At 37.9% G+C, this 21,843-nt stretch overlaps 1 protein-coding gene across 3 annotated transcripts in view; it reads right to left on the reverse strand.

The window, feature by feature from the left end:
* The window catches only part of ZFYVE28 (zinc finger FYVE-type containing 28), a 113,640-nt gene that overhangs the window by 16,341 nt on the left and 75,456 nt on the right, over positions 1 to 21,843 (reverse strand). Inside the window, exons 9-10 of one of the 3 annotated variants that reach the window (XM_059470920.1) lie at positions 15,230 to 15,334; positions 419 to 573 (exon numbers count right to left, since the gene is read on the reverse strand). In XM_059470920.1, coding sequence (XP_059326903.1) covers positions 419 to 573; positions 15,230 to 15,334 — 260 coding nt within the window. The remainder of the gene's footprint in view (positions 1 to 418; positions 574 to 15,229; positions 15,335 to 21,843) is intronic. The other 2 variants (XM_059470923.1, XM_059470922.1) reach the window with 2 other exon arrangements.

Below are 21,843 nucleotides of genomic sequence, written 5' to 3' on the forward strand. Positions count from 1 at the left end.
TAAACTAATTCTCCTTAATGGCCAAGTTACATTCTGGTTTTTATGCTACCTGCAAGCCAATACATATATTCCATATCCTTTGGCAGGAAATACTGAAAGACTAATTTTGTATGAAAACAGAACTGCTAAGTCACATTTCATTCCTTGAACACAAAAGGGCATCACTAGGGAAAAATCAAACCTGATACAAATCCAAATTCTTCAACACTACACGTCTAAGATGTCAGCATCTCTGATTCTGTATGTTCCAAACAGGTAACAGGTCCTTCTAAACCAGACTGCAACTTAGGCCCCAAAACCAGAGTTTTCCTGAAACTTCATCTCTAGCCCTTTCTACCACAACTTGATGTGCAAAAGCTCAAAAAAATAAACCAAACCCCCCCCGAACAATACTTTAATAATTCAGTGATTCTCATACCTGAGATACAGACAAAAAGGCGGTGAATAAGATCATTACTGCCATGAAATCTAGATCTGATCTTCTCTCTTGTGGCAATTTTGGCAGCCTGCAAAGCCAGCTGGATTTCTTCCTGATCAATGTCATCAGATGAACAAGAACTTGTCATTAAACTGCTGTCAGAGAAAAAAAAATAATGTAAAGGAAAGTAATGTAAATCTTCACTCAGTTGTTCAGGATGTTCAGCAAATTCTAAAGTATTTATGACTCAGGCAAGACTCTATAGTAGTAGAACTAATTGCTGTAAATTCTTGTTGAAGTTAATCAGCACACAACCAATCACCAGCACGTTTGATTTTCACTCTGTGACAGCTGCAAAAAAACTTGAAGCAGAAAATCTCTTGTCTGTATTTTACCGCACAAAGTGCTGTGCCATTTTTCACATTAAGTTCTTCTAAAAGCTCAATCCTGAGACCATAACTCCACCAAAAATCCTGAAGGGGAATATCGACCTAAAAATGTAAAGGTCAGTTCTGAAGTCAATTTAGAAATTTACGAACATGGAAATTTTCTGAAAAAAAGAAAGAAATTCTGAATTATGTTACCTTAATATAGCAAGAACAGAATCTAACTTCACAAAAAAAAAAAATGGAAAGAGCAGCAATAAAATATGATTTACACAGTAGAGGTAGGTTAATTCCCTTATAAATGTAACATTAGAAATAGATGAAATGTCAAACTATTGTGAAGAATGGCTCATCAACTCTAAAGAGATTTAAATGTGCCACCAAATCTCTACTCAAACTTTAAATTTTTTGTTAAAAACCAGATGTCGGACATTCCCACACTTTCACCACCACCACCCCTACCACTTTTCTTTTACAGAGAAGCAGCTTAAAACAACCTGAGACAGCAGGGAAGCCTTGGAGAGAATCTTCAAATATCAGCAATTATCTTAAATATTTGTAAATCAAGATGTTAAAACCAGGAAGCACTTAGGGGAAAAGCAGCACTTTGCCCCTAAAAACTCTGAAATGGGACTGGAGCACAGGATGTAACTACACTGAAGTCCCAAGGATTCACTGTGCTGACCAGAGGAGACAGGAGCCTTCTTACTTGACTATTTTCAAGTCACAGGGAACATGAAACCATTTTTCTCCACATAGTGGAAAGAAATTAATATAGCCAATTATTACCAAAAAACTAGACTATTTTACTTAAAATCATAGTTTTGATGCCCAAAACTCCAACAGTCTTTACAGACAAATACTCAGTTAAAAGAAGAGTTACTTAATGCAGGTATAAGTAGCATATGTAACAAAAAAAGTAATTTCTAACACATTTTGAGTTCAATCTGCTTTTGTCAGGTGCAGAAACATTCACCATCTTACAGATCCTGTCCTTATGGCAGTATGCATGAACAGTTATTTTGGGAGAAGACACATAGGTAACATCACTATTTATAACAAAATTTTATAGGATATAGTTTTCCAATTCTACCTGTAGGCTCCACAGGTAACCCTTTGAAATATAAAATAGAAATAATTATGCCACCCAATATTAAAAGCCCTAAGAAAAACAGACTGAAAATAAGTACTGGAGATTAGTTATTGATAGAAATATCAATGGCAGACATGTAGCATGAGTACCTTAACTGGCCCCCCATTCTTTCAAACACAGAGTAAAGACCAGGCTTGCAGGAGACACGTTTTATTCGTGTTATCTGTTGCTACTAACAAAAAAAAAAACACTATTGTAAGGAGATGTTATTTCTGTGTTTACAGTTCCAGCAGCACCATGACTGACTGGGCTTATCAAAGACACTGAGAATGAAGTGAGAATTCTCTTTCAGTTTTCCTTTGCCTTTCCGAAGGGGATTTAGTAGATATTAGAAAAGCAAGCCTGGCAGCATGGATAGGCCTGTGTTCAGGACAATGAAAAGGTCATGTACAAATGTGGTTTACAAAAGAACAAACTGAAAGGCAGCAAGAGCCAGGAGGAGATTGCTGGCTCACAAGGGTGTGCAGGCAGAGGATGCCTGTTCACACAAACCCTCTCACACACAGATAAAGGACTCTGCCTGGCAACACGGCCAAACAGGCTCTACTTTTTGTTTCACATAAGAACTTTCTTAGTGATACACACATAAGCACCATAAACTGCTCTGCAAGGCAAGTATGGACCTCCTGACAAAGCCAGGTGCAGTCTGTGTAAATATTACTTTAGAAGAATTTCATGTGAATAACCCTAGCTTTTAGAAGAAGTTAATGTGAGTAACCCTTACACAAAGGTCTCTTCAAAGCTCCCAATACACAGAAGCTTTAGTGCAGGGAGAAAACAGGGCCACTGAATCAAGGATGACTTTTCCCTCCAAATCACAGCTGAAGAACCATTTCAAAGGAAGGTGTTAAGTGGGCAGAGAGCTGTGAAGAGCGCTTTTCAAGAATATAAACTACTTGGTCCTTTGCTGTTTTGCAGAAAGGAAGAAAGGCTCATTCCACAATCCTGACCATTTTAATAATAATGTTTGCCTTTCTGAGCCTCCTCCAGCTGGGAGGAATGCAGGTTTACCTACTTCATTCAGGAATGTGGTTTGACCTACTTCCATTGCAGACTGTTCTGTCAGGTTTTGTGGTGTGTCATTAGGACTGGCCATGTCACCACAAGACTGGCTGGGACTCTTTTTTCCCCAAATCCCCAGCAGAGAGCACATGTGAATTGCTCCAGCACTGTGGGATGGAAGGTCAGCATGTCCATACACTCACATTTCTGACACATTTTCATATGCACGCTCCCATGCTAATGACAGTATCCACATACAGGAGGTTCAGAAAAGAGGATATTTCATACTTGGGATTGCTTGTGCTACTACAAAGCAAAAAAATGAATACTTCAGAAAAATTTAAAACTGGAACTAAGAATTGCTACAGAGTCAGAAACAATTACTCTGCCTTTACCAACACAACCAAGTCCAAATAAGACAAAGATGACTCTCAAAGAACATCTAACAACCATCAGTTCTTTACTTTAAAGTATATCTGTTAAAGAATATAGCCAAAAATACAATATTGTAGAGACAGTAAGAAATACTGTAAGAACAGAAACACTGCAACTGTTTCAGATAAACAGCAGAAGAGCCAGCTACTTTTTAACATTAGAGTATCCCAAACAGCAATGACTACATCCATGCAAATAGATTCTAATGATTTTATAAATTGCTATTATAGAAAACAGCCCTGAAATGTGATCTACTGGGTGCAGCTTATCTTCACCCCCCTGCCCCCAAAGAATATCTTTCCTACTTGGCTTATGTAGGGACAATTTGGATCAACATTTTCAGCCAATACCAGATGTTTAGGAAGCATTTCATTAATGTCCTACTACACTTGGATCTAGAATGTTTCACAGCCAGCATCTACAGAATCATGTCTCATTGCACAATACAAACAGCCATACTACTGCTAGCAACAGGTCCTCATTTTCTCAACTACTGGTTGAAAGGAACCCTGAATAACCCAATGGATTAAGTTACAAAGAGGTAACACCAAAATACACATGGAACCCCTCGTGAAACATTTAACATATACACAATGCTTATCATGCATTAATTTTTCAGACTGTAAAAACATTGCAAAACTACCACATCAGAAGGTGAATATAAAGAAATAAGATGTTATGCCAAAGGTTGATTCCAAACACTAAATCTGCTTTTACCTTATAAAAGGAACTGATATTCTGTGGCAGAAAAAATGAATTGTCTTTTTGTTTAACTTGGCTGCAGCCACCCATTTTAAAATTACACTTCATTTATTACACGAGAAGAGTTGTACAACTCTTCCAACACTATCAAGGTGTATCTCTACACCTTGCCTGCTCTCAAGGCTTTACTGTGAAATTTAGCCAAATACGTACAAGCAAACAAAAGCCAATAATGTAATTGTACACCATTAAATCTTTCACCAAGATGCAATCTGCTTGATAGCTTTTGTATTTCAAAGGACACTTTGAGCCAATTTACGTGGCAGTGCTCATATGTTGGTTTTTCGGCTGTTTTAAAGACCTGGAAAGGCCCGGGGTGGCCTTGGACAGCCCACGCTTCAAAGGATGAGAAGAGGCTTCAGATCTTTTCTCGATCTCGGTGTTTATTAATTGTTTATCTAAAAGATTTTCTCTCGGCCCGACAGAGATCTGCACAGCAGCCAGCCATGAGCACACTGCGAGCCCCCGGGGCAGTCACTTATCTTTATACTCAAAGTTACGTATACAATATTTATCATTTTTCCCCAATACCTTTTACCCTTATTAACCAGTGCACTTTTAGTAATAACCAATCCCAAAGTGCCAACATCACCACAGAAGATGGAGGCCAAGAAGAAGAAGAAGAACAGGACACGCCCCAATTCCTCCACCTTACATCTTTAGACCCCCCTGTACAGAAATCCTAAACCCTGTGTCTTACACTCTAATTAACCTATCCCTTCACCATTTACCCCAGTGAAATCCTCCCATCCTCATACAGGTGTCGTCTCCCTTGTAGGATCAAAGTCCAGCCACCAGACACTTCTGGCAACATTCCAGGACTCCCGAGCCCCCCAAGGGTGGTCTCGGTCACTCTGCACATCAGTCCTGAGGTGCTGAGATCCCACACTCATACATAATGGAAAACAGGACTGTGGAACAAGAGGGTTATGACAGACATTTCAGGTAAACATCTCTAATACTGTAGACTTTGGGCTGTGCTTGTTGGTCATTGACAATCATCCAAAAATGAGTGAAAGCAGCAAAGTCTAAACCCAAACAACCAAAGTCACCAATTCAACGTTGGTGCAAATTTAAATATTTTACATTTGTGCTTGAAACATAGCAACAGCTGTAGAAATCTGTGTCCACTCACAGATGTTTCCTTTCAAATTTGTCTGGAAATGTTTGGTTCTTTAAACCTGAAATCTGCTCTGCATTAATGTAGATTGTATGATATTCTCTGAAAGAATTTCTCATTATTCACACACCAACCCCCAGAGTATCTTAAAGATGCATTAAAATTACAGCAGTAACAGACAAAAATAATGTAAAAGCTCTATGCTTCAAATACAATGAATACAAAAAAATCAACTGAATCTTCATGTTTTCAAATTAATCACAAAAAACTTTTAAAAATACATGGTTTGGTTTTGTTTCTTTATATTTTGAAATCTTAAATCAAAAGCAACAATGGGTGACTTCTTGCAAAGGAGAAAGCCCAACAGACCCACTGTACTTTTTATCACAGAATCAGAGAATGGTTAGGGTTGGAAGAGAGCTTGAAGATTATCCAGCTTCAACAGAAATATAGGATGTAATGATGTCACCAAATTTAAAAGGAAATTAAGACCATCCTTTAAGTGTCTGATTTCAGGCAAGTTCTTGAATGACAACTGATTTCCAGGAAAAGATCTCAGAAGATTGTTAGTGGTGCCTGTAAACAGACAGGGCTCACGTTTCAGTCACATAAACTCATCCCAACTAAGTCTAAGAAGAAAACTCTATAACAATATTACAAATGTTTACTAGAAAAGTGTTAATACATAGTTCAGTGAGTAACCTCACCATTTATGTTGTCCAAATACCTGTGACATCAGGGATTCTCATTCACTTTCTCTGGGAATCTCCAGCAAACTACACAAGCAGGGGCAGAAGTAGAATAACTCTGCAACAAAACAGATAACACCTTCCTGCTATAGTGAGAATTTATAGCTGGTGTTTCCACTTCACAATGAATTCAAAATCCATGCAAGAATTCAATCCATTAATTGGTACCATTCTGATGCAGAGGTTCACCCAGAGATGCATTTTACGACCAAGGTACTCTCTAGGATAGTTTGGTAAGTCATGTACTGTAGCAGGTGAGACTCCTGACAGCAGAGAAAGGTGAAAACTTTCTAAGAAGTTTTCTGTGATTTCACACATTCCTAATATTCTACACAGAAGGACATTACAGTCATAAACCTTGCTGGAAGTTTTTACAAAAGGTCAGTAGCCCAATTCTTAAATACAAATTAGTGTTCATTTAAAAACTGATTTGATAATTACAAATTATCAATTATCTACAAATTATAAAACAGTGCAATTCTTTGGACTTAGATGACATCAAACTCATTTGCACTAGTTGGCCTTAACAAATCTCTCATGTCCATTATTTAACATCTCATGTATTGAATAACTAAAGATACACACGTGTCATGTAAGTGAATTTCCTCGTATACAGACGTACATTTAGAATATTCTAGTTCTTAAAATATTTCTCAAAACACATTACCATGAGCTCCCCAACTTTCATTGTTTGCTCAGAGTTTAGCACAATGGCCACTTATGCTCTGTGTACAATATCAATAACATACACTTTTTATCCAATCTACAATATTTAAGATTCTCTCCCATTTGAGTATTTTCATCCTTATGGTAAATGAAAAAAAAAAAACCAAACCAAAAGGCTTGCAGGCAAATCTGTGTTACTGACTGCATACAATTTCTGAAACAACTTCAGCAAGTTGGTACATTGCTCCCACTGATATTTGTGTAGGCTGTAACTGGAAATCTCACCACTAACCTGTCAGCCAAGCTATTACTCCTCTACTTCAGAAGGCTGCAGTCAACTCTGGGTTCCAGTTTGCTAAAAAGAACAAACAGCAACTCCAAAGGCCATGTAAAGGTTCAAACAATAGTTCAGGGAAGACAAAGGTTGCATCCATGAGAAATGACAAGGGAAAATTACAGGGGTTTAGGTAAGAGATATGTAATTCCCATATCAGTAAGATAAAACCCCAACCTACTTCCCATCCTGCTTTTTGCAGTACCTCAGGTGTTTCTTTTTGGATACTCTTAGCAGAAATACAATAAACAGTAGGCTAAAACCTGTTGTTCTAACATGTGCTAGTTTTGATATGGTTGGAAGAGAAACTGTGAGAATCACGGCTTCTTACAAATGTTTTAAGTGAAATGAGTGGCTACGCACTTAATTTTAGAGTCACTTAAACCCAAGCCAGAACATTACATGCTATTATTTATGTAATAGCATATAGGTTTTTAGCTAAGGACTATGCTTTAAGGAATGACTCCAGAAGCTACATTTAAAGGAAACTAAAAAAAGCTTTAATGCAGAATTTTATTTCTTGTCTTTTAAACCCTAGTATTTTGTAAGTCAAGAGGGTTTCAAAATGTAACCAAATATAACCCCTTAGCTATTTCCTCTCTCTTTTAAGAGAAACAGGTCAAGAGGATGAAAAACCCCCACCAATCAACCCAACCACCCTTAAAGCACACCAAGGCTTCAGAACTTTGCCTTGAGAAAAAAATAATGTAACTGCATGCAAATCACTCTGGCTAGAAATTACCAAGAGAACTGGACTTGACAACAGAATTACCCCATGTGTGAGCAATGCCCAGCTCCATGTGCTAGAAGCCCCCTCTGCTGTCAACCTTCTGAATTCCTCAGGGGGGAATTACTTTTCACACACTGCAAGATTTGCAGAAGCCTGTCCTCAGCTTCTCCTGCCCCTGCAGAAGTGGGCAGTCTGAGGTTGGCTCAGTAAAAAAAGGAATTTGTCTAACAAATTCCTAGGTGCTATCTCCAGTCAGGAAAAAGTCCTGAGCATTGAACTCTGTTGAATTTGAAATCAACAGCAAGAACTTCTGCCCCAGATCTTGGCAGCTTCTGTAGCTCCCCACTCTGCTGGAAGAACATCTTGAATCTTTCCTCAGCTGTTCAGATCTCAAACTTCAGAGCATTCTCACTTGGACTTTGCAAAATCCACAGTAAAGCAGCATCTTGCCAAACAGATCCACTGTAAGAAAGTCAGCCTAGGAGAACTTATGGCTTACTCAAACTCATCAACACTCTGGACTGGGTTTTCAGATTAATGCAAAGAGATAGTATTTCAAATGGAAATTAAAATAAACAACACAGCCAGTGCAGAATTTATCAACTTTAACAGTGCTCTCTCCCAAATAGCTTTTTTGATCGTTATAGATAAAACTTCTATAAGTGTGCATATGAAAAAATAACTGAAGAGCATTAGTAATCAACAGTGGTGCTTTCTAACCATCAAATTTAATGTCAGAGACTTGCAAGGTACCACACTTACTGCTTTTCCTAAGTGAAACCAAAAAGGGGTAAAATCTGCAAGATAAAGTTATTGTACAATTCAAGAAAAAACAGAACAGAAAAAAACAAGAAGTTAGAATATTATCTGGATTCTACTTTTTCCAACTCCACCATGACATTTTTTCCACCACTTTCTTGTAATCAAACTTGCATTTAAAGCTCTCAATCATTCATTCACACTGCAAAAGGATAAAAAAAATGAGATTAGACAGCAGGAATATTTAAATTTCAAAAATATATATTGAACTGGAAAAACTGAAAGTGAAATCCACAAATAGTACAGGACTTATAATTAAATGGTATGTAAAACCAGCTCTGTCCCTCTGATACAGGGACAGAGATGTATCAGTCCCAGTTTTTACACTTTATACAGAACTTGACAAAGGACAGGCAGAGCTTGGATACCATAAATATTTCAGGGCAAAGAGTAATTTTATACAGCTCATTAGCAATGTCCTCTGTCATAGGCAAGGCACAGTTCTGCATGGCATCACAACAAGTGAATTATTTCATTTAGCATCCAGCTCCTGCAGATCCACTTCCCAGCACAAGGAACTCTGAGGGATTTGGAAACTTGGTAGCATGACATTTTCATGTTGCTTCCATCAGTTACTTCAAAAAATACAAAAATGAGCAGCAGAAACATGAATGCATCCCAGGGTCCAGGAGAATCCCACAGAAATTCTGCATCCAGATGTGGTAGTCAAAGCTGAGAAAAGCTAATGAAAGTATAAAGTGGAACCTTAAAATTTTAATTAGAAAAGATAGCTTTCTCTTTCACCTTCAATACAGCTGTAAGTATGAGGAAATCCTCCCTCTTTTTCCTCCAATCTAATTGTGATTTTACAATGTATCTTTAGACATGGACAAAAACTCTGCAAAAACTGCAGTTACTATAGTGATTTTAATTACACATAATCTGAAAACTCCCAAACATGCTATTCTAAGGGTTTTACTGAGAGAAAAAACACTAATCTGTAAAATAAAACCTACTTTCTGAAAGCTAGTAATTTTGTTCTATTACTATCACAGAGAACACCAAGTGACATTCAACAGCAGATTTTTTACACATCACTAAAATGAAAATGATTATAATTGTGGCCAAATTACTAAAAATGAAAATTGCAACTGAGCTATGTAGAAACAAGAACACAAGCCCATTATGATCACTTTGTGTCAGTCTCCAGCCATATGGTATGTTTGATACGCCACTCGGAATACAGCCCCCAAATGGGAAATTTGGAGTGTCTACCAATTGTGCCAGGACTGTCTTATTGCCTCTGCCACTGATGCTAGTCAGCCTAAAATATTGCCCTGTTTTACTTGATTTACACAGAGAGCAATATATTCTATATTTACTTCAACCACACTGAACATTCTAACACCTCTAAAATATGAAGTTTATAATTTTAATAGGGAAAGACCAAAAAACTTCCAAAACTGAATTCTCACCTTCCCACTGTAACAAGCATTTGTTAACATTAGCTGCCTGGGTTATTCCTTGGAAGAAATAAAATCAGCATCCAGTTACTAGTTACTAAAGACAGAGATATGCATAAAATATAGAATATCCTGTAGAATATCCTAGAAAGGAACACTATAACTTAGAAAATGCTACACCATTTGACATTTAATTTTTTTTTTTGTCTTGCAGGGTGAAGAACAAGATAGGCATGAAACACATCAAGAAGAATTCTGGCGGTGAAAACCCAGAGACATCTGCTTCAGTCACACACATCTCACTGACTAAAATCAGAAGCAAAAGCTGACAGACCTCATGGAAGCTGACTTTTTGTTTTGCTGGTACTGCTCAGCTGGTTGTTGGGGCAAGGGATTTAGCAGCTGAACAAAAAGACTGTATACAGCAACCTGTTTATGAGTGTATTACTACTGCCCTCACAGTACTTGAGTGACAGAGCTGTACAAAGCAGCACAGACTCTCACTACCTAAGAGACACACAAACAGTTTGCAGTTCAAAATCATTAGGCAGGAACAGCATCTATAGTGGAAGTGATTCAGATTTGCTCAAAGTATAAAACCCCTTTCTCTCCTCACAGCTCTGCTCACTGAGCTCTTTATTTCTAGAACTCCAGTAAAAGCCATATAAAGCCATTATTAACAGCCTCTTTCTGGTTGTGAGTAATTTCTCCATAAAGAGCAGCTCTACAGAAAAAAAAGAGACGGAAAATCTACAGCAATGCACTGATCAGACCCAAAATGACAGTACCAAACATGAATGCAGAACAAATCTGTCATTTTGCATAGCTTCAATGTGAACTGAGCACGTTAACAAAGGAAAAAGCGCAGGACAGAAGAACTGGAGACAGAGCTGATCAGGTGGGCTGACCAGTCAGCTAACATGCATTGTTAATGTATTTGTTGTACTCCATGTTATGATCTACAAGTTCCCCAGAGTAGCCGTGGTCTCTGTTAAAACCTGCAGCCATGTAATTTGTAGCTTTGATAGCTTAAGCTCTGGACCATAAGATGAAAGAACTTCATTCTCCTACTATAATTCACAGTCCTGGAGAACAACCAAGTTCTTTTTCCTTCTTGAATCCTTTTCAAGGCACTGAGTTCTACTAATGAGAAAGCACTGTATAAAACCTGCTTCTGTAAGAAACTGTCCACCCACATGAATTTTGTTTGGTCTGAGAGATGGGCAAGAAACTGGCTCAGAGCTCCCACTCAGAGTGCTGATCCATGGTCTGTACCAGGGCTGGCAGCCTGCACAAGTGGGAATCCCCAGGGATGGACATTGGGCCTCACTTGTTCAGCATCACCAAAACCATCTGGATGACAAGAGTGTGAGCACTGTCCCCAGGTTTGCTGGTGACCCCACACTGGGCAGTGAGGTGCACATGCCAGCAGGGAAAGGCATCTCACAGAGCAGGACAGGCTGGAACAGGGAGCTGCCAAGAGGAATGTGGAGTTCACAGGGACAAGTGCAAGGTCCTGCAGCAGTGATGACACCAAAGAGCCTGGCACAGGCTGGGATCCTTTGCTGAGGGGGTGCTGGGGGTGCACAACAAGAGCTGAACAGGGCTCAGCAGTGACGCTCTGCAGCAGTGACAGCACATCAGATGCTGCCATGCACCCACAGGGACAGCACCAGCAGAGATGAGAGATGTCACCATCCCAAACGACCAAGAGCTTGTCAGGCCCACCTGGAGCACTCCTGTGTGCAGCTGTGGTCACACAGCTCAAAAAAAAGGAATAGATGGACTGGAGAGCATCCAAAGGAGAACCATGAAGATAATGGAAAACCAGCCCTATGAAGAGAGACTGAAGGAATTATATCAGTGTTTTACTCCCTGGAGAAGGCTCCAGGGGACCTCATCACTGTACATAAAGAGTGGCTGCAAAGAGGATGGAAGCAGACTCTCCACAAGGAGTCACATGGAGAGGACAAGTTGCACCAGGGGAGGTTTCATCTTGATATAACAAATATTTTACACTAAGAATGATCAATGCCTGCCCACATATGCACAAATACAGATATTCTAACTGAAATATCTAGATAAATATCCCACCGTAATTGCTGGCAGATTCTTGCAGTTTTGGCATAAACTTGAGTCACAATTCATTGCAGATACTGCCTTTTACAGACTGTAAACAATGTGCTAAAACTTCACCACCAATTTTTTAAAATTACAAAAATAGTAGAAAAATATACCAAAACCCACCAGTAGTTAAGCTGCAATGACACATCTAAAAAACCCCCCAACCTGTTGACTAGGGAAAGTATCTAGTGTAACACTAAGGTTAGTTTTAAGAGTTATTACTTATACTTAAAGTTCTCATTTACTGGCTCTTTATAACCTTAAAACAAAGAAGTAGAATTTACCATGTACACTTTACTCTAGGCAGACAAACCCTTGAATAGATTCGTCAGTATTTCTTTCTCCCTGGCACTCTTACAAAAACTCCAATGACACTTGAAATCCTCTAATTGTAACTACCCTGGTTCTTCTGTTGTCTCACTTATCTTTCCTTATCGTTCCCAAATCAACATTTTTCTTGCATTTTCTAGCTGCAGTCTTTCAAAAAACTTAGGTCCAAACTTTGAGCATATCATATTATTCTTTGCTGAGAAAGCTGACAACTGGTATGGGCATCTCAGGTCTGGATACTGCCTAATGAATATTTTGAAAAAAATCATCTGAACTGGACTGAAAAATTAATTTCTTGACCACCAGACCCTCTGGGACTAGAAAGAGGAACATTTTACCAAGATCAAGTACTAATGAAATCAAACTTTCCTTAGCAAAACCATTTGAGAACCCAAACCACTGGTCTGAACACTGCTTTGGCATCCAAAGAGTTGGAATTTTCTCCCTGGTTCTCCATTTGGAAAACAATAAATGTACATTTCTACAGAATTCCATACATTCAACACTCCATTGTTTCAAATCAATTCCATCTGTGCTATTTAATACACAATTAGTTCAACCTTACTGCTGCAGTTAAACTGGTTTTGCTATCACAGCTAAATTTTCTGAAGATATTCCCAAAACATGCTACAATCTGACAACATGACTGTCAGTCTCAGTACTGATTATTAAATAGCACAAAGAAATTGTTTATGTTTCACAGGAGGATGAAAGACCACATAAATGTATTTCAAGAATTCTATCTTCTGCCAATTATTTTTCAGATAAAATTGCAAATGTTACATTTAATGTCTAATTGTTGTTAAGTGTAAACAATAAGAAATTAGATACATTAGAAGTGCATATTTCAGATGAAAAAGAAACAAACTCCCAAATTAGGTATTATTTTGGATATTCATATGGCATCATGGAAAACCCAGTTATTTCAGAAAAGAACATTTTAGAGATTATCTTTGCAAGGAACATGTTTGTTGCAGTAAACAAATAATGCAACTCTAGAGAAGCTGTTTAATGGTCAAATAAAGCCCTCTAAAGAGAGAACAGAGGAACACCTAAAAATAACATTCTCAAAAATTATACAAATAGATGCACTGAATATTACATTTCTATGTACAAAGATCTAGAAACATACTACTGTGAAGTACTTAGAACTTTAGAGTTGCTTTTTTCTTTTATTTCATTAAAACAAGCTGGTTTTAAACGAAGTCTTTCAAAAGGGGAAACTCCTGTCATTGCAGTCAAGCAGGCACTTTGCTGGTTTGTTTTACTGGACCACAAACTACATCTCTGGTAATATCCATCAGATTGCAGAAAAATGGACAGCTTAGATTTCATCAAGCCACCCAGGGATGATGCAATGCTGTTTCTCAGTGGACAAGAACACAAAGGCACATGTGCAAATACTGCCTTAAAAATCAAACTTCCTTTCTCCTAACTACCAATACAGTGCCAACTGTAGCACCAATGGACAAAGGCAGTCCAGTAAGGCCTTCCAAAGAGGTGGTGCATCTAATCAAGGCTTATTCTCCCTGCTCCAGTTATTCCTGAAGAGTCACTGAGGCTACACCTACCATCCATTCAGACAGCCCTGTGTGAAACAGTCTTCAATGTACAGAGTACTTTGAACAGGGTGACTGCTGCATGCAGGTAATTTGGGTTTTGTTTGAAGAACAGTCAAAAGAAAATATATTTTAAAAATAAAACAATGAAGAAGAGTTTTTGTTGCATCTTTCTGCCCTTATTTGAAAAATACAAAACTCTAAAAAATTGAACTTGAAGGACACACCAGCCTAATAAAACCTCTCATTGTTATTTTTAGTATTGCTTCTACCAGTATTAGAAAAGCCATCTTATCTCCTCTTTTTTATCCCCAAACCTAGATGAAATCTCAAAATCCTGAAGTTCAAATGAAGTTCTGGAGAAAAAAAAACAAATGAAAAAGAGGACAAGAAGCAGTGGAGAATGAAGTAGTGGTATTTCATCAGCTGAAGTAGTGATATTTCAATCTGTCTGTACCAAGGCAAAAATGTTATTGCATACAGTGCATGCAATACATCTCATACATGTATGTTATGCAAACAGTGAAAAATACAAAGATTTCATTTTTATGTTTTAGTTACATTTTTCTGTCCTAACTTTAATTACATTATCACTCTCAATAAGTGCTTTGAGTAAAACTAAAGTTAAAACTTCCATACAGTTTCAGAAGATAAGAATATAAAATAGGATTGCTAAAAACACCAAGGTCATGGTTTCAATCCCTGTATGGGCCATTCACTTAGAAACTGAGCTCCACGACGTCTGTGGGGCCCTTCCAGCCCAGAACATTCTGTGAAGTCAGAAGCAGCTCTTCACTGTATTCTTACCAGTGTTGTCCAGCAATAAGGATGTAAGTTAAACTGTTAACTGGAACATCTTTTATTTTACAAGGCAAAACAAAATGGAAAAGACATGTTTTTTAGAAAGCTAAAGGCTGGCTCAGGAAAACATTTGTAACTCGTCAAGATACAACCTGAAGTCTCTTCTGAGAATTGCTACATGGATAAATAAAAGTGAGATCATGGACATATGTAAGTGGTTCCTGCATGCATTAAAAACTTTTCCATAAATAGTTGCCTCATTTGTCACAGCATTGAAGAAAGCTGGCAGGTTAAAAAAAAATAAATCAGAAAGCACCTGTTGTTCAAAAGGAAGAATACTCAGAAGTGTTGCTGTCACTTGATTAATTCAATGAAAATTTTTAACCAAGCACAAGTCAGTAGCATTTGTCAAATCTGACTGCAAAGTGATGTTATTACCTCAGAGCGTAAATGCTGGAGAGACTACAGGTAGTGACAGAAACACTCTCATAGTCACTGCTGGAGATGGAGCTGAGGGGGGAATCGCGTAAGCCATCCTGAGAACTGGAAAAACACACGGAGACAAAATGAACTGCTGAAGCAAGCAAAGGCAAAAACAGCATTGACATAAGTCATGGCTTGGCATGGGTCATTCAGAAATAAGAAGAAACTGGCACTTGCATTTTTTTTGCTCTCCGGATGATGATACAAACCTATTCCGTTTTCTTTCCAAAAGGACAAGCAATTCAGCAAAGTCAGTGGGCACACATCTCACAACAATTTTCGATTTAATTCATGCCATACAGTTAAAATGCTCAGGAAATAACTGTGAGTCTTACATTTTCATTGGAGATAGAGGGAGTAGCTTGCCCACGCTGCTAAGTGTGGTATAACTTTAAACTGAAGATATAACAAAGCTGAAAGGTTCATAAAGTCATCTTGGGTTTCAGGCCAAGGCACAGTAATCCATACACTTCAAAAACTTCTGAATATTGTGACAAGTCTGACCTATGTTTGCTCCCCATAGGAAGGAAATTCCGCATTGTTTTCTGTTAGAAAACACAACGTTGACACTTGGGTGATGGAGCTGAATGCACCCACCCCTAAGTTTGCTCAGTCCCTCTAAGTGCCATATATGTACGTCAAATTTTGTGCTTTGAGCCAACAGATACTGCTGCCAACAATTTACTGCTCAGCTACTGGAAATTCCACAAACTGAGAAAAAAAATAATATGAGATAAGAAAATATGTAATCTTGAGCAGAGATATCAAAGTTGTATTGGCTCTAGGCAGTGCAGAAGATTCACTCAAGCCAGCTGAACTCAAATGTTCAGTCAACAAATCTTTGGACAATACAAAGAGAAACCTAAGAAACATCTCCAGTTAAAAGAGAGATACTTAATATAGGTCAGGGTTATTTCACCTTACTTGTCCACAACTATGAGTAGATTTTTTAATGTCCTTTTGCTTTTTAGATATATGCAAGCCAGTTATGTTTCAAGCTCTTTTTTTCTGCCAAATTTACTATTACAGCTATTTTTTCAGCTAGAAGTCTGGAAGAATGCTTAAGGGGAATTCTTCAAAGCAGTGTATGGGAGGTATGTGCTCTAATCCCACTAAGAAATAATAGGATTTGTTTGCATACCTCCCACTAATCACTTGGAAAAGGTACCCCTTCATGTTTCTCATTTCTGACTGCCAATCTGAAAATAAATCCCAAGTGTACCATGCTTTAGTTGAAAGGAAAGACTTCACAACCAGAAAATAATTTTATCAGACTAGAACAAAAATCTATTTAACTTGCATTCGTTTTATGTAATTTCCCTTGCTAATTCTGCTCATTATGAAGAGATATATGCATTTAAACAAAGGCTTACTCTTTTATAGCTCATCACCTTTACCCATCCAATCTTACAATATGGTCATGCTACTAAAATGTAATTTTACTGTCTGTTTTACAGCAGCTGAGTGATATTAAAAAAACCATTAGCACACAATTTCACACCATGATTAGGCAGGTGTGGTGGTGTACTCAGCCCCCCTTTCCTTTTTAAACAAAAGCAAGAAATGGCAGTCTGAATGTCTGTACCCAAACTGGGCTCTGGGGAGACAGGTAACACCACAGGAGCCAAGGGCCATAAATCTTGCACAGCACCTGGGGGCTACCTGAGCACACACCAGCCCAAGTACAATGGGTATGCAAATATGACTGCAAGTCACTCATTTCAGCCCAAAAACAGTGGACAGGCCAGGGCCTGCTGAGCTCTCCTGTGTGGCAGCAGCCTGCATGCCAGGATCTCCCCCAAAGGGATGGATGCCTCTCACAATTAGTCTTCAAGGCTGAGTGAATCCTTATCACAGCAGATACTGAGTAAGTGAAACTGGGAATAAGCATGCTGAAATGTGGAAATATTAGCTAAGTGACAAAAAGATTGATTGAACATATATAAATAATCCTTTAGACGTAAACCATTGATCAGGTCTGAGACTAAGTCAAGATCCTGCTCCTCTTGGAGCTGGATATCTCAAGACTCAGTGAAAGAGTCTTCCTGGCAGCTTTGTTTGATCCTGTCCTCCAGGCACTAAATACTGAAGTGTACCTTGTCACTGAACCTTGTTAAACTGCTCTTCCATTTATCATGGAATTTTGTTAACTCATTGTCTCACAGCAAATACATCACTGCTTCTCCCTTGCAAGTCAAGCACGTCACTCTTTTGTTCAGAATAAACTAATCTTTGAACAGCACAATCAGGAAACAAGAACAAGTAGCAAACTCAGCATCTTCTTGTATGCTCTTCCACCTCTCCACCATTTCCAGATTTTTCCAGTGTAAAAATCCTGCCAGCTGATTTGGGTAGTAATCATTTTTCTGAAAGATGTCAGGTTTGCTGTCCTTCAGTGCTTTCTGTGAAGCTCTGCCTGCTATATTTGCAGTCCAATCAAAATATCTCAGTTACCAGTATTTAAGCACTTAAATTCCGTTTTCTTAGGTTCTTAGTTTTCTACTTTGTTTTAAAGAATTTAAGACTTAAAGTTCTTACAGAACGCCCAAAGGGCTTACATTTTTCCCAAGAACTCAAAAGTTCACACATGTTTTTTGGGAGTTGAATGTAAATGCTCTAGGCTAAAACATAAACCAAAGCAAGCACCACCCTAAAGTAAAACCTCTCTGCTAAGAGCAGATATTATTTATTACCAACATTGATCCAAGACATGAAATCCCTTTCTATCATCAGCTACCTATGTGGAATGGACATTCTGAGAGAGAAGGCAAAGCAATAGAACACATTCATGGTAAGTAAACCCAGTGAGCATGATGAACATTAATGGCCCACAGCCAGCTGGCATTATCAACCATCTCAATGCTATCTTTACTTTCATCTCTACAAATGTCTTCTGAACAGGCAGTAAGCCTCACCTCATCTCTTCTCCATACTTAGCCTCTCATTTCAATCTTCTCTCACTCCATGCCAGTTCCTGTCAGCACAACTCCTTCTCACCAGTTTCATCATCTCACCAGTTTTTAAGCCTTGTCTTAACCCAGTTTGCCCATTCTAAACTGCTTTATAAATGCCTTCATTTTCCACTTCTTCATTTTTCTCTCGGGGCACCAACCTGACCAGGCTGAACAATCTGCTGAGTTCAGGATGAGAAATCCATCCAATCAGTCATCACTTGGCAATGCAAACTGCTTGAACACACTTGACACAAACCACACTCACAGACATTTGTTTGTTGTAATAAACTATGTGTAGTTCAGGCAATTACAACACAGAAACATTTTTCTCATTCCTGTGTATCCATATAGACTGACTCATTGTACTGGAAACAGTATTTATGATTTACAGTGTTTATTACTGGTTCATATTCAGGCTGTAACTCTTCACATAAGAAGTTCTGTGTTTATTTAGTACTAAGAAATGGGAATCCAATAATGATAACTGTTTTACACTTTCTAAGTGTTATACTAACTAGCTTTTTAAAAAACTCCTTAACAACCACTGCTTTCCCTCTGAATACACACAGTCTTGGGATAACTGTAGTTTTTTTTCTTATTAGTATCTGGCTGAAGATCCTCTCTGCTTTTCTAAGGTGCTGGTAGATCCTGAGGTGAATTGACCTGTTTTTCCCATCTCAAGATTCCCATTACTAACTGATGATGGCTCAGCACACACACTCATTAGCACAACTATAAGAGATAATCTGTGCATAAAGCCACATTCTGCAGCTGGGAGCTGCTAACCCTTCCTTCCCACATCAGCCCACAGCTGACCTGAGCTTCACGACATCATGCTCATTTGCAATAACGTTGTTTTGGATTGGGACTCATAGGCCTGCTTAAAGTGGGGAATGTGGCAAAAGTTTCTTTCGTTTGTAGGTTTTAAACGCCTACAGTGCTGTTTTAAAAATTGCATTCTGGCACTGGATAAAACCACAATCCATGCTCATCAAAACATAATTCTTCAGCACTTCTGACAAAATTACAGAATAAAGATTTGAGGACATGGAGCAAAGTGCCATGGGATGATATGGCTGCCTCTTTTCATGGAATACTGGCAGACTGAACCAATGAACCCTTCACTGAAAGCTGTTGGTCACCTTTTCTAACTATTCTAAAAAGAAAAAACAAACTGAAAGCCACCTCTATTTTATCCATGCTTTTTTCTACTGGAATGTGTTTCTAGCCTCTCACATTTAATTAAACCTCTGCTTCAGGGGACAGTTCCTTCATGAATGCTACTAATTGAATACAATTACATTTCATATTACAATAGCTAATTGGCACAAGTATTGTTTGACTGGCTCACTACATGAGGGTTGACTAAAGCCTCATGTGTTGCACCAAATCCACTCAAAAATTATCTTTTAAAACTTTTTAACTTGTTATTTCAGGAATCCCTACTTCGAAAGCTAATATGGTTCCCTGCTTAATTGATATTTGGACCTAGTAAAAGGGAAGCTGGTATAAAACAGTGACACCAAAGCTTCATAACAGCAGTGGTGTTATAGGATACTGCACAAAATCAGAGTTCAACAGGCAAGGTAAAACACTGCCATTTCAAATTTGAGACCTGTGTTGTTAAAAAGAAGGGGAGGAAGGACTGAAACAATTAATTTATATTGAATCTGAATTTGGCTAGTTGCACAAAGGCAATAAACAGAATACTAGAAGGGGAACAAAGAACTTCAATCAACAGCCAGATAAAGGATTGCTTAAGGGAAGTTTTGCAGTTAAAAGGCTGATGTTTGATTCCCAATCAAGTACTATTTGCTTTTTGCTAAGAAGAATATTTGATGAGACTTTTTCTTTCTCCTGAACAGCCAGTTAAAAGACTAATCAGTACAAGACAATAAACAGACATTTTTGTTTACGTGAACTTGTACAGCTGTCCCTAATTTTTCATAGAAAAGCCAACATTTTCATTTAAAAATATACACCATTTTCTTAAATCTTACTGTGAAGACAATATTCTAGAAAAGCATAAATTTTAGAAAAGCATAAATTTAAGACATTTAATCAAGTAAATTTGAATTTTAATATCAATTAATTTAGTTTTGATAAAGAAATACTTGTAGAAAAGCTAGAAACTCAGACAAGCTAGCAAGGTACTTGTTGTTAATTTGGTTTTGTTTTTTTTAGCAAATGTTAGCCATCCTCCAAATACAAATGGCTGAATGGCTGTTTTCCATGCACTTATAAAGGTGGAATGACTTATCTTCAAGTTACTGCACAGAAAATGTGCACACATCACATGTTGCTAAGGAGTGAACAAAATAAAGTACAGGCCAAAAAAATCAAAATTAGAAACCAACTGTCTGAAACAGGTGTTCATTTTTTAATGAAGTTATTCTAATATGTTGAGGAAATAAGATTTTTAATATATTGCAATAGACTATTGTAATATATAAATATTGTACAATATATACAATTTAGGATTAAAGAATTGAAAGACTAAGAAAAGAGATAACTTGAACACCAAGCTCAAGAATAAATTATTCCTCTTATTCTAGAGCTGCAATATAGATCAACAAATAGCAAAACATGCTCTTCCAAGGACATCTCATTCTTCCTCCTTACACTGCAAAAGCAAAAGGCAAAATATTCTGATTTTTAGTCCCCACAAGTAAATGCAAACAATGCCAGCATCCAACAGCTGCTGGACACAGCTGGAGCTTGCAGGAAGGGTGAAGGTAAGAAATTCTCCTCACTACCAACTGCAGCTCCTTTTGAAAACTGTCACTGCAAAAGGCTTCATCAAGAATACATTCAAACAGATCAAGGCAAATGCAAAAAAAAATTGTAAAACTCATGGTAGACATTTTAAACAGACCTGCAGTGGAAAAGAGAAACTACACTTAATAATCCCTTTTTTTATATCAGAACTGTTCTGAGGTCAGTATTGTAGATAAACAAACATGCAATGGAACCAGGTATTTAAGACTAAAACATGAAAACACCAGCATTTTATGACAACATCAAACAAGTTGCCAAACTTCATAAAACTTTAGCAGGTTTACATGGACTCCTCAGCTCCAGAAAGAACAGAAAGACAAATATTTACAAAACACACACAAAAAATATCTTCCCTCTTTGTAGTTTTCTTTCTTCTCTGAAAGAGCATGAATAATTTTACATTTAAATGAACATTTAAAAGAAAGAATTGGTATAGCTTGCTCCTGATTGAAAAACAAGGAATACTAGATAGAGATTTAAATAAAGCCTGGTTGTGGGGTTAACTTACATTGTTTTTTACTCCAAAACACCAAATGGTGGGGGGTTTTTGTAGTTTTATCTTCTTACATTCTATTCTTACATGGCTTTTCCCCCTTTAACTGTTTGTTTTGTTACATGACAGCCTTTATTTATCACCTTGTCCCTTCAGCAAGTCAGACACTGCATCTTTGCTAATGCTTTTCTCTTATTTGCATCTCATCAGCACTGCTGCCCAAGACTTGTGTGCTGTTGCTGTTCCATATCTTTGAGATACAAGCAAATAGCAAAGAAAGACATCAAATCAGCTAACACTTAAAAACCCAAGCAGCAGAGACCTGTCAATAGCCAGTGGTGGTT

The sequence above is a fragment of the Ammospiza nelsoni genome, chromosome 4 (genome assembly GCF_027579445.1).
Source record: "Ammospiza nelsoni isolate bAmmNel1 chromosome 4, bAmmNel1.pri, whole genome shotgun sequence".
NCBI classification, from domain to species: domain Eukaryota; kingdom Metazoa; phylum Chordata; class Aves; order Passeriformes; family Passerellidae; genus Ammospiza; species Ammospiza nelsoni.